The sequence below is a fragment of the Somniosus microcephalus genome, chromosome 4 (assembly GCF_052327205.1).
Source record: "Somniosus microcephalus isolate GS21.2 chromosome 4, FLI_Smic_1.0, whole genome shotgun sequence".
Lineage (NCBI taxonomy): Eukaryota > Metazoa > Chordata > Chondrichthyes > Squaliformes > Somniosidae > Somniosus > Somniosus microcephalus.
Genome location: NC_140990.1, coordinates 226,714,343 through 226,727,470, shown reverse-complemented (window position 1 = coordinate 226,727,470; position 13,128 = coordinate 226,714,343). Strand labels below are relative to the sequence as shown.

The following is a 13,128-nucleotide window of genomic DNA, read 5'->3' as shown; positions in this document are numbered from 1 at the left end:
AATGTAATGCTCAGATTTTGCAGCAGTAATAAGTTACAGTATTCACAGTAATTTAAGATTTACTTCAATACGTAGTCCCAAATCACCTTTGATTAGACTCCAAATATAAACTAGCTCGGGGGTATTCACTAACCTTTGGTCAAGAGCTACAATCCCAAGTGGTTACTCAAGAAATGCTTGTTGCCAGAATTTTGATAAAGCATAGTGGTGGGGTTCGTATGGTGTTCAGAATGTCCTCTGGCTTTGTACACGAGTCCTTTTTCAAAAATTGGCACAAAGTATTTTGCAGTCTCTCTTTCAAATGCTCCAAATAACTGATGTTCTTCTTCAAGCAATCAAGTTGCATCTTCTGGTAACTATTAGAAGTACTTTTAGCCAAATGCCCATCAGAAATCACCTGAAGAAGTGCTTTCACATTTGAGAAGAATAAACATTGGCTACAGTATAAAAGCGGTTATTTCAAAGACCTGATTAATAAAAGATTTTAAAGTTAAAACAAACTCTGCTAGCTTGCTGTACTGTCATTTTAATGATTGATCATTTAAATATCACAGTAGTGTTGGGGGCTGCCAAGCAACACTTTTTGCGTGTATTTTGAGTAGATTCCTGGAGCCCGGCCATCCCCAGTTTCAGTATTGCAAGCAAGCTGTTTATATCTCTCTTTTTCCTCTTACATTTTTGTTTCTTTATTTCTGCCTCTTTTCCTGTTGTAAATTGAGGTCTACCCTTGTGTCTATCCTTATGTGTTGTTAGTTGGTATGATTGGACTAGGATGAGGGGGAGCGTGAGGGGTGGCTAGTGAGATGGGGAAGTGATAATGTAGATAGGGATGGGTAGAGGTGCAAGTTAAGTTGGTGTGACTAAGGATGTGCAGGAGTAGGGTAGGGAGGGCAGAGTGATGGGGATGTGATGAGTGGCACAGCAGGATGAGGTTGAGTGTGGCTTTGCAGTAACGTTTCATGATTTGCTGAGATCATTGAAAGGTTTGCGCCACTGCAGCCTGGTCCTCCTGATGACATCCCTGCTTGTGTCCTCCTGTGCAATGTGTAACCAGGCTGCATTGGTGTCCTGGGGAGGTCTCTTCCACCCATGGGAAGGGAAGAGAACCTCCCTGCATGCTGTGACTCCCTCCATAAGCATATGGAGGGAGTCATGGAAGAGCCTGGGTGCAGCCGTGCACCTTTATGCAGTGCCTGTCAGTGTTTGCAGCATCTCAATGCTGTTGAACACTGACAGCAGAACTGTCAAAATCAATTTTTTTCTTTTCTTTCCAGTTTTGAAGAAGGGTTCGACCCGAAACGTCAACTCAAATTTCTCTCCACGGATGTTGCCTGACCTGCTGAGTTTTTCCAGCATTTTCTGTTGTTATTTCGGATTTCCAACATCTGCAGTATTTTGCTATCGCCCCTTTAAGGAAACTGGCTGATGATGTGTCATCAAATAACGTCATCAAAACTGCTTCCTATTAATTGGCTGGGAACTCGCAAGGCGGGCTTAACCAGCCCTATCATCGTAAAATCTTGTTGGAGGCTGGGATCGAGACTGATGCGAGGTCCTCGCATGCTGCGGACGTCGCCCGCCCCGGACCTGCCAAGGTTGGAAAAATCCAGCCCTTTGTGCATAGAAGTGTTTCCTAATTTCACTCCTGAATGGTCTGGCTCTAATTTTTAGACTATGCCCCCTTGTCCTAGAATCCCCAACCAACAGAAATAGTTTCTCTCTACCTACCCTATCTCTTCCCCTTAATATCCTGAAAACTTCGATCAGATCATCCCTTTACCTTCTAAATTCTAGGGAATACAACCCTAATTTGTGTAATCGCTCCTTGTAACTTAACCCTTGAAGTTCAGTTAGCATTCTGGTAAACCTACGCTGCATTCCCTCTAAGGCCAATATATCCTTCCTAAGGTGAGGTGCCCAGAACTGCTCACAGTACTCCAGGTGTGGTCTAACCAGGGCTTTGTATAGCTGCAACATCACTACTTCCCCCTTGTACTCTAGTCCTCTAGATATAAACACTAGCAAAATACTGTGGATGCTAGAGATCTGAGATAAAAACAGAAAATGCTGGAAACATTCAGCAGGTCAGACAGCATCCGTGGAGAGACAAAAACAGGGTTAACATTTCAGGTCGATGACCCTTCGTCAGAACTGGGGTCATCAACCTGAAACGTTAACTCTGTTTTTCTCACTCCACAGATGCTGCCTGACCTGCTGAGTGTTTCCAGCATTTTCTGTTGTTACCTCTAGATATAAAGGCCAGCATTCTATTAACCTTTTTGATTATTTTCTGTACCTGTTCATGACATCTTAATGATCCATGTATCTGGACCCTAAGGGCTCGATTTTGTCAATGGGGAGCTTTTGGCGGCAGGACTCCCACTTTTTGGGTTGTAGTCCCGCCTCCATCGACTTGTGTCCAACCCACGCTATTTTCCCTTGATTGACCTTGTTAAGCCCGCCCAGCGGGCTCAGCAGGCCAATTAAGGGACACCTGGTTACTGGTGACATCAGCGATTGACATTTCATCTGTGAAGCTGTCCAACACTGACAATCTGTCTTCTAACTTGAGTCCTTCTACTCAGACTCGGACTCAGTTAGAGAGCTCTCCAGACCAGAAAGCAGAGGCTGCAGCTTTTGACAGTTCAGTGGCCATTCTGCTTTCTGTGCCGGTGAGCTGAGGGACTCCCGAGAACTGAAGGAAGGAAGCCTGCAGGAAAAAGTAAAGGTAAGTAAAACTTATTAAAACACTTTGGCCTAGAAATTCATTAAGGCGCTGGCAGCTTTGCGCCCAGTTACCGCCTAAAGAGGGCTGTTGCGCCAAAAATGAGTTTGCGCTGATATTCAGCGCAGCGGTATTGGGGGCGGTAGCCGTTAGCGCTGCGCCGGCACCGATGACGTCATCGGTGTGCGCAGTGCCCTGGTTCCGCCCCGAAACCGGCCCGATCCCCATATTTAATTGCGGCCGCCTCGTCCGAAGCAGCCGCAAACAGCGACCAGAAAACGGGGCCGTTCTGTCGCCTTAGTGGGGCGCTTTAAAGCGGAAGGTGCGGCCGGCCGCTTTTTCGGCGGCCGCCTGCCCGCACCTCCTTCCCCGGCCTCCTCCACACGCCCCAAAATGGTATGTTATTATTAGAAAAATATAAACCCTAGAAGTACTTCAATGCAATAATCTGGATTTGAGATTCAGATGATTTATAAATTCCTTAAGGTTTGCTTTTATGGCTTAACATTTTCTGAATACTGCTTTAGATCATTCTCTTTATCCTATGCCATTTGCAAGGTCATATATTTGGTATGCAAGTGCAGTTCACAAAAGTGTATACAGGCATTGTGCTGAAGAAAATAACCTGAATGTGCCATGCAAACTTGTATCCTTTAACATTAAGTAATTTACTCTTTAAGAACCAAATCATTCTGTTAAATCAAAGGAATTTCAAAACATGTCTTTCTAACCGTGCCAATCAAAAGCAAAAGCCCATTTTAGAAATAGTTTTGATCCAGCATTGTGTGATATTGTTGTAATGATCAAATCTTTGTCTGTCCACATGCTTCTAAGATAAGGTTAAATGCTTTAGTAAACCGGTGCATTTTCAAGGGCTCTCCAGTGTTAACATGCAGTATTCCTAGGCACTTTCTTAAATATAAAAATAGTAGCTGTGATTAATTTATTAGCATTAAGTATAGCTGAATTAATTTTGTTTTGCTTTATTTCACAGCTAGACATAGTGCAACAGGAGTATATCCACCAATCAGGACTAAGCCAGGCTGAGGTGGTCAAGGCAGCCTTTGACTTTCAGGGTACATGGTTAGTAACTGTGGAAGAAAGGAAGGAGAAAGAAACTGAATTTGAGCTGCAGATGAAACTTTGGGCCTATGATGAGGAAAAGCAGAGGTGAGGTTTCCCAATACAGTGTACAAAACAAATAGATTAACCAACCTATTATTGAATAATGTGTAAATGTAGCCACTGAAACTGGATTTAGAACGATGGATCTCTTGTATTTTTTAGTTAAAATATTTTAATCACGCAAGTGTTTTATCGATTTTCTAACGTTTTACCAGAGCAGTTGAATATAAATGTCAGAAATATTTCTTCCATTGCTCAAGCTATATGAATCATTTGTTACATTTTTTCATAGGCAAAAAGTAGACCTTGAAACATTTGTATACCACAGAGGCTGCTGATAGCTTTTAGTGTTTGTTGTTAGGAGAGGTACTGTTGTTGAATAACAGCGGCATTATTCACCCCTTAAAGTGCAATCCATTCATCCTGTATAGTTTAGCAGTACATTGGAAGGCTACGTTAGGGACTTTTGGGGATTAAATTGGCTAACTGCAAAAAACGGGCATGGGGATCGCGATACGCGATTAGCCCGTGCCCATTCAGTGCGTTGCAGGCAGCATGTTAAATTCGTGCCAGTTCTACCCACGCTGTTCACTGACTGCACACATCAGCGGGGACATCAGTTGGCTAACACTACTTAAAAGCAGCTTGCACCTCTTAACGGGGCGGTGCATTGTGGCTGCAAGAAGTAGTGGGAGTCCTTTGTGAACTGAATCTGTGCTGTAATATTGAAGAATGGCTGAACATGTGAGAGAGCCAAGTGTAGGAAGCTTCCAAAAAGGCGTACGATTGCACCAGCAACTAACCTGTAAGTACTTCATAATCCCTTTAAATAGCACTGGTGTGGGGTCCTTCATCTTGTTTAAAGTCGTGTTCAGCTGTGCGAGGGTGGCTGAAGTGTGGAGTTGCAAAATGGCAGCGGTGGCTACAAATCAATGTTGCACACTGATTTGCATCATCGTCACGCTGCTCTGCATGCTGCCACCGGTGCACGCAAACCCCTTTACCAAGCTGCCATCTTGCGCACTTCCCATCAGAAGTGTGAGTGTGCATCTCTCACTCCATTTTCAAATTTTATTTGGCTACGTAGCGCCTAAAAAAAATGGGTGCTGCATGGCCCAAAAGCCCCCTTGAAGATTCATAATTTATAAATACCTGTTTAATGGACATTGATTTAAAATCCAAATCACTAAATATGAAGGAGTGTTTTTTTTGCCACTGCTCTCGTAACCTAGCTCTATAGAAAGAAACTTGTTTGACCAATTGCTGTAGATGAAGCAGTTTGAAGGTGCTCCTTCATTGATTCCTATGACGTCCCTGGAGGCATGTAAGCTATAGCTGGCCTTTACATGTGTGTTATATCACTTCTACTTTCATTAAAATGAAATATTAATGAGATTGAAAGTAGTGTTAACATAAACAGGATATCTTTCATAAGGATGCATTGCAGTAAATTGAGATGCATCAAATCTGATTGGTTGTATACCTTGTCTTTAATTAATAGAGATTATTTCTTTCCTTCTGATAGTTTTGTCCTTAATACCACAATAAATACACCACATGACAACCATATTTCAGCCCTTTGCTTCCAAAATTTGAATGGTTCCAGAAGTGATCCACCTACTTTGGTAACGGCTGGCTTGGACTGTCGGTTTAAAGTCTGGATTCTAGGGGATAATTCAGATATATACAGTAAGTACTTAACCATTTATAAGCAAACCTTCTAGGGAACTCTTCACTTTTGTAAATTATAAACATTGAGTATTGTACTGCATCAACAATTGAAGGGAAACCAAATTACCGTGTAAATCCTAAAATATACAAAGGGACCTTATCTGTATATTGTTAGTATCTGTTTTCTCTCTTGTGCCTCTTTTTTTAGGCTTTAAAACAGCTGATTCGGGCATCCTGGAAATACATATTTCCTGTTTGATTGGTATTGTGAAGTTTTGTTGTCATGAGATTGGGAATGGAGGGGAAAGGCAATAAATCTTGATGTTGTAAATGTGAGCAATGAATTTTAAACAGTGCTCATTTCAATGAGTTGCGAGAATTCTGGCCCATCGTGTTGATGAAGGGGGAGGTTTATGCAAATATTTGTTCCTCTCTTCTTAGGCAGTCCCTCTGAACCGAGGATGACTTGCTTCCACACTAAAAATGAGTTCGCAGGTGACTGATGAGTCCAATGCGGGACCTACATTCTCTGTCACAGGTGGGGCAGACGGTGGTTGAAGGGGCGGGTGGGTGGGGTGCTTGGGTTGACGTGCACTCCTGCTGTTTGCGCTTGGCTTCCGCTTGCTCCCGGCGAAGAGACTCGAGGTATTCGGCGCCTTCCCGGATGCTTCTCCTCCACTTTGTGCGGTCCTGGGCCAGGGATTCCCAGGTGTCGGTGGGGATGTTGCACTTTTTCAAAGAGGCTTTGAGGGTGTTGTTGAAGCGTTTCCTCTGCCCACCTGGGGCTCTCTTGCCGTGCCGGAGCTCCAAGTAGAGCGCTTGTTTTGGGAATTTCGTATCGGGCATGCGGGCGATGTGGCCTGTCCATCGGAGCTGATCGAGTGTGGTCAAAGCTTCGATGCTGGGGATGTTGGCCTGAGCGCGAACACTGACGTTGGTGCGCCTATCCTGCCAATGGATTGGCAGGATCTTGCAGAGACAGCGTTGGTTGTACCTCTCCAGTGCTTTGAGGTGCCTGCTGTACATGGTCCATGTCTCTGAAGCATACAGGGGGGCAGGTATCACTACTGCTCTGTAGACCATGAGCTTGATGCTGGGTTTGAGGTCCTGGTCTTCAAACACTCTCTTCCTCAGGCGACCGAAGGCTGCACTGGCACACTGAAAGCGGTGTTGGACTTCGTCATTGATGTCTGCCCTTGTTGACAGTAGGCTCCCGAGGTATGGAAAGTGGTCCACGTTGTCCAAGGCCTCGTCATGGATTTTGATAATCGGGGGGGGGGGGGCAGTACTGTGTGGCAGGGGCAGGTTGGTAGAGGACCTTTGTCTTACGGATGTTTAGAGTAAGGCCCATGCTCTCGTACGCTTCGGTGAAGGTGTTGACGATGGTTTGGAGTTCAGCCTCAGAATGTGCACAGACGCAAGTGTCGTCTGCATACTGTAATTCGATGACAGGATGGGACGACCTTGGATCTGGACTGGAGGCGATGGAGGTTGAACAGTTTCCTGTTTGTTCTGTAGATTAGCTCCACTCCAGCGGGGAGCTTACTGAGGGTGAGATGGAGCATTGCAGCCAGGAAGAGCGTTGGTGCGATGACACAACCTTGCTTGACCCTGGTCCGTACGTGAATTGGGTCTGTGGTGGATCCGTTGGTCAGGATCACGGCTTGCATGTCATCGTGAAGCAGGCGCAGGATGGTGACAAACTTTTGAGTTTGTTCCTAGGCTGCCTTTGACCAGCTATTGTAAAATCTAAAATGCGTGTAAAAGAGAACTTGGTGTAAAGCTATCTTCCTTTTATATATAATTCATATAAATAGTTATCTTTTAAGTGTGTGGATCTGTAATAGCAGTGTATAATGTTTATGTCCTTGAGTGACTAGATTACGAAGTTATATGTCCGAAAGCAGAAGTAAACTTCTAGCAGGTGGTACAACAGTTGTACTGAGGCATATTTTGATGATTATAATCTGCCGAGTTTACCTTATTTAAAGTGACTTGTAAGGGTAATGCTCAGCTGCTTGAAAAAAACAAATATTTGGATAGGTTTTGGCCATTTTAACAACCTTGAGAAGAATAGGATAAATAGATGCATATTCTGTTTGAGGAGCACTTTGTAAATGCAGGAGATTCAACAGTAGAAGGTGCTGTTGCATAGGTTCTCATTTGGAGATACTGAATCGTACTGTACATGGTTTCAACAAATTGGGTGCCAGTTCCCCACAATCGTTGGCAAATTCCATGAAATGAAACTGGAATACCCTGACATGTTGTGACTTTTATTTTTGTACCTGATTTGCTGACCCAACTGACTTAACCTAGCCCACCTACTCCTTAGTTCATTGCATGCTGTTTGCTGATCACTGGCTGATATACTTTAATGTTAAAAATCTTGTGTGTATGTGTCTCGTGGCTTCACTTTTCTGAAGGTGTACCAATGCTGATATCAAATTGCACTGCTGATTTGTAGAGAGTTTCTTGAAGCCACTTGAAGTAAAATGCTTGAAATAACATTTGAACTGAATTACCAGCACACAGTTTCAAATAATTGATCAGAGCAGTTACAAAGTTTGCGGTCTTTCTGCACTTTGCCCTTTACTTACTGTGTTCTCTATCTGGCAATTAATTTCCAGGAAAGAGTGTATGCTGGAGCTGTGATTTTGTGGGAACATACCACCACCTCAAGGCCACAAATTGTAGTTTCTCTGAGGATGGTTCCCTTCTTGCTGTCAGCTTTGAACAGATTGTTACTCTATGGGATCCAGACACTTGGGATCTGAAATGCACTTTCTGCCACCCACCTGGCAAAATACGGTGAGTCCTCCAGAAGTTGTTTGAAGTAGCTGCACGATTACTTTTACTGATAAAATCATTGCCTGCTGTTACACGTACATGTGTCCTTTGGCTCTACTTTTGGAAGTAATATTTTGCTTTTTGTAGATAAATGTCAAATTTCCCATTGTTGAAATGTATTCTATTACCCACTCCAGCCACTTGGCGACTCTGTACAAAACCTCAGTTTACCCTGACGACGTCAGCTCGTGGCAGGATCCCCCTGCAGTTGTTACTGAATGATGTGCTTTTATTTTGGTGAAAAGCAAATTGAGTCGCAAAGTGAAGAGAATCTTTGGTTCAGATAGCCACAGAGAATAAAAACAATGTTTTTGTTGTAACATTTTGGATGATTTGCACTGAAATGTATACTGCACCTGTAGCCCTCAGAATTACTTTTTGATCCTTGAGCGTGCATGAAAAGGGCACAGTTGAGCAATTGTATAAACGGATTCTTTGGTACTTTTCATATTTTACATCAAGTAGTTGAGTAAGGTATAAATGCATCTGTGTTAGAAACTTTAGTGACCCGTGATGAATGTAGTTTCCAAGCATTTATGACACAATACCACTTGCTTCACAAACAGTTCATTTGAGAATTGTGTTTTTTCCCCGACAGCCTGATAATCATGTCAAATGATAGGTCATTTGATGCGACATAACTGATCAAATGTAAACATTGTTTTGTAGAATGTATCGTTTCGCTTTAATCTTTCAGACACCTTGCCTTTGGAAGACTGAGTTGTTCCAAGTACCTCCTTGGTACAACTGATGATGGGTTTCTCTGCTGTTGGAACCTTTTATGTTGTACCTGTGAGTATGAAATCTTTTGTTCGACAAAATACTATGTGATTTAGTAATCACCTGGTTTACAGTAATTATTAAGCAGCTCTTAACTTTGTAGTAAAATGGTGTTTTTTTGCAGTGGAATGGAGTGCACAGCTGGATGTAATGGTATTGCAAGTTGACCCACTCTCTGAGAATGTTGCTGCTTTTACTAAACTTTCTAAGAATACAGACTGTAAGTACAATAGTTACATTCAATAGCAATTTATTCTGCACTTTTTCATTGAGGTAAATGTAAGCAATTATATTTTCTTTAGTGAATGAACAGATTGCAAGTTTAAGACATATTTGATTACATTACCTTTTTCAGTTGATTACTTTTTGAGAAAAATATGATCCAATAATTATATCCCCATTTCATTTACAGCTAATGTCACTGTATTTTTGAGATTGTATTCAAAATCATAATTATTCCAGAGCAGTCCTTTGAGAACTTTGTGAAATAAATGTATGGTACCACAATATTTTCTTTTCAATTTTTATTTTATTGTCATTTTATTTATTATTATTTTCCTTCATGAGCAGTCACATGAAAAGCACCAGCCGTCTGCCTTTGGCAGTTAGGCTGTAGACAATTCCGTGATTTGTGATATCACATCTGGGAGAATGGACTAGAGATGAATGGACTACCACGACAAACCTATTTTTTTCCCCTCTCATATTGTGGGCACCCCACCTAGAAACTTGGCAAAAACTGAGGAAATCAGTCACTCTTGTCAGTAATAGAGTTGGGTTGTCAGCCACCATTGACACTTGAACCATGGCCACTGAGTTCTGTGGTGAGGCCACATGAGAGTAAAAGCAGGATGCATAAATCTGCCAGTTTCTAACTCAGTGCAATGCTTTCTACTGATCTTCTTTATGGTCCATTGTTGCTCTGTTGCATTGCTGTGACCTTTTGAATTTGAACAAGATTTTCTAGAAAGCCACAGCAAAAGGTGTTTCCTACAAAATTTGCTTTTCACCATATTTCACTGTTCTGCTGTGTGAATGATGCACTTTTCTCCAGTTTGCGTAGGGGAACATTTGTGCTACCAGAATCAAACCTTAAAATCTCATCAAATAAACACTACTATATTAACTGTTGGGGTGTCTACAACAGCGGTTCTCAAACTATTTTGGTTGAAGGATCCCTTTTCAAATTGATTAGTAATCACAGACACCCCGCCATCTAAATTATAATCTGTCTTCTCTTTTATATATATATATATATATATATATATATATATATATAATATAATATATATTTATATATATATGTGGTGTCCGTCCGTCCCTCCCTCCCTCCCTCCCTCCCTATAGAGCGTACCTACACATATGTTATATCAAAAGAAAGCTGATGATCAGGGGAGTGTCATAGGTGTATTTACTTTTTGGTCAGACAAAAATTGTTCGGACAGTATACAAAAAATGTTCAAAAATCCGCTCATTAGCGGTTGACCAATCCTACCGCTCATTAGCGTTGAGTGACGTGATGGTTGACCAATCCTACAGTTCAGTGACCTGATGGTTGACCAATTGGTGCGTCACGGGCGGGACCTAATCCTGCAGCCTCCCGAAACGTTGCTGCCATTTTTTTCCCCTGCTTTTACCAGCTGCGGCGACCCGCCGGAGCGGGAAGTGAGTTGGGGTCACTTGGGCCAGGCCTGACAACCGCTCAGCCCGAGACACAGCGGGGAGCGGCAGCGGCCGGCCGTCAACCGCGCGGCCCTCTAAACTGCCCTGGCAACGCCGGGCCCCCCCCAGCTAGTACTATATATTATAGTAATTGCAACTTTCCCACTTTTGTGAATTCACTCGTGGAATTACAAAATCCTAATATACATGTACAATATTTGCACAGATTCTCGCAAATTACTTTATGTAATTTCTTCAGTGTCTCATAGGGCTGGATTTTGCTATGGGGGCGGGTTGGAGGTGGGAAACCCACATTCGGGCTTGTTGTCCCGCCTCCATGGAGATGTGGCCAACCCACTGGATTTTCCTCTGATTGACCTTGTTGAGCCCGCCCTGTGGGCTCAGCAGGCCAATTAAGGGCCACCCGGCAACAGGTGACGTCAGAGATTGACATTTCATCTGTCAAAAGCTTTTGGCAGATGAAATATCAGTGTTTAACAGCTGTTTGAAGCTGTCAAGCACGGAAAAACTGCTAATTCAGCCTCAGTCCTTTCTCAGGATAACTTTAAAATCATTTTGCTGCAGAAACCAAGAAGCTGATTTTTTTTTAAAAATCGGAGCTTCTGTGGTTCTTGCAGCCGACTCCCGACACCGGAATGCAGGACTCCTGTAAAGGTAAGTAAAAGTAAGTTAAACTTATTTAAACACTAAACACTTGCAAAACACTTACCTTTGCACTCCTGCACCCCTCACTCACCTGAACACTGGGCATCTCGACCCCTCCAAGACCTCAGACCCACGTCCCGCCTTGAAAACTTTTCGTGGTTTGGAGCTGTCGGGAAGCCCACAAACCAGCAATAAAAATCGCGAATAGGCAAAAAACTACCTGCTAACAGGCAGTTTAATTGCCTTTAATCCCTTCCCGCCTCTGGGAGTCGGGTTCCAGCACTTGTCGGCAACCCGACTCCTATGAAATTGACATGGAGGCGGGTTGGAGGCGGGATGGGGTCGGGACCCCCGGATCTCCGATTTTTATCGCCCGCACGCCTCCAACCCGACTCCAGGGGCTTAGGAAAATCCAGCCCATAGTCTCCAATACTCTGATAAAATAGGCTTGTGAAATTGATTCAAAATGTATCTTAATTGAGACTAATACTTTTTTTGTAAAATCGCAATTATTCATTACATTAATCAGTAATTAAAAGTGCTTTCATATAGAAGTGCCTTATTTGTATTTAACAGCTTTAACTGTTGGGATTACTTGAAGTTTTAAGCACTGTACAGCATATATTAAATATATTGGAGTAGAAATTCTACTTCTACGCTCCCCGTTTTCCAACCATTCATTTTAATGGAAGGAAATTCATGGGCTGACGAGCACAGAAGCAGAATTTAGCTGCTACTTTTTTTTTAATTGTTCATTTTTCATATTCCATACTTTTTCGTTGCCTTTTCAGAATTTTTTTTTAGTCCCTCCGATGTTTTTCATTAATGTCTGGATTTTTTATTTTTTGCTCTAGTGTTTGTTTTTAAGCCTAATGAGCCACGGCCCTTGTACATGCAGAAGAATGTGTGTTATGATCAAGTCCGGTGGGCTCTCTTTGTTCCCAGGGAATTGCCTGAGGTCTGCAATTCTGACAGCAAGCAGTGGCTCGCCAGATCTCAGCTCTACTTCCTCACGCAATCACAGGTAAAGCAAATTCAAATAGTGGAATTACAAACTAGTGAAGTAACCAGATGTTGTAACTTATCAGACATTTAATATGTTGGTATGCATTTGTTTTCCCTTGCAGAACTTGATGACATTCAGTACAAAATCAGTGGAAGAAAGGTTGACATCATCCAGCAAGCAGGTATGTGGCCAGTACAGAGGTAATGTGGCCAGAGGAAGTAATGTTTTCTTTTGTATAAATCATACATTATATCAAATGAGAGAAATTTATTGTTGAACATATGTAACTGGAAAGCAATTTACAAAGAGTCCAGATTATTATATGCTACACCAGAAGAGCAAAGCTCAAGAGGCTTCTGAATGCCATCTGAATTGTAAAATTGTAATGCAACCTTCAATTCACTCTCTGGTAAAATACATTGTAAAATTAATGGAAGCTTTCTTGGGGTAATTAAAAGAACGGCAAGTGTTCAGTTGCAAATTTGAGGCTGTGTGATTTAAGATCTTGTTAACTGGTGTTTGACTAGAAAGAAAACAGCACCTTGTGACAAGTGTTTTGCAAGCTTTTCCCCTTCCAGACACGCATGTAATTTGCTAATTTATGCAACTGATATTATTTTACCTACATATAAAATATATTTAA

General features: G+C 42.3%; 1 protein-coding gene across 1 annotated transcript in view; it reads left to right on the top strand.

Annotated features, from left to right (window-relative positions):
- wdr75 (WD repeat domain 75) overlaps window positions 1-13,128 on the top strand; it is a 51,500-nt gene that overhangs the window by 26,614 nt on the left and 11,758 nt on the right. Inside the window, exons 12-18 of the mRNA XM_085985894.1 lie at window positions 3,720-3,895; window positions 5,376-5,539; window positions 8,152-8,332; window positions 9,069-9,163; window positions 9,276-9,371; window positions 12,334-12,503; window positions 12,607-12,666. Coding sequence (XP_085842020.1) covers window positions 3,720-3,895; window positions 5,376-5,539; window positions 8,152-8,332; window positions 9,069-9,163; window positions 9,276-9,371; window positions 12,334-12,503; window positions 12,607-12,666 — 942 coding nt within the window. The remainder of the gene's footprint in view (window positions 1-3,719; window positions 3,896-5,375; window positions 5,540-8,151; window positions 8,333-9,068; window positions 9,164-9,275; window positions 9,372-12,333; window positions 12,504-12,606; window positions 12,667-13,128) is intronic.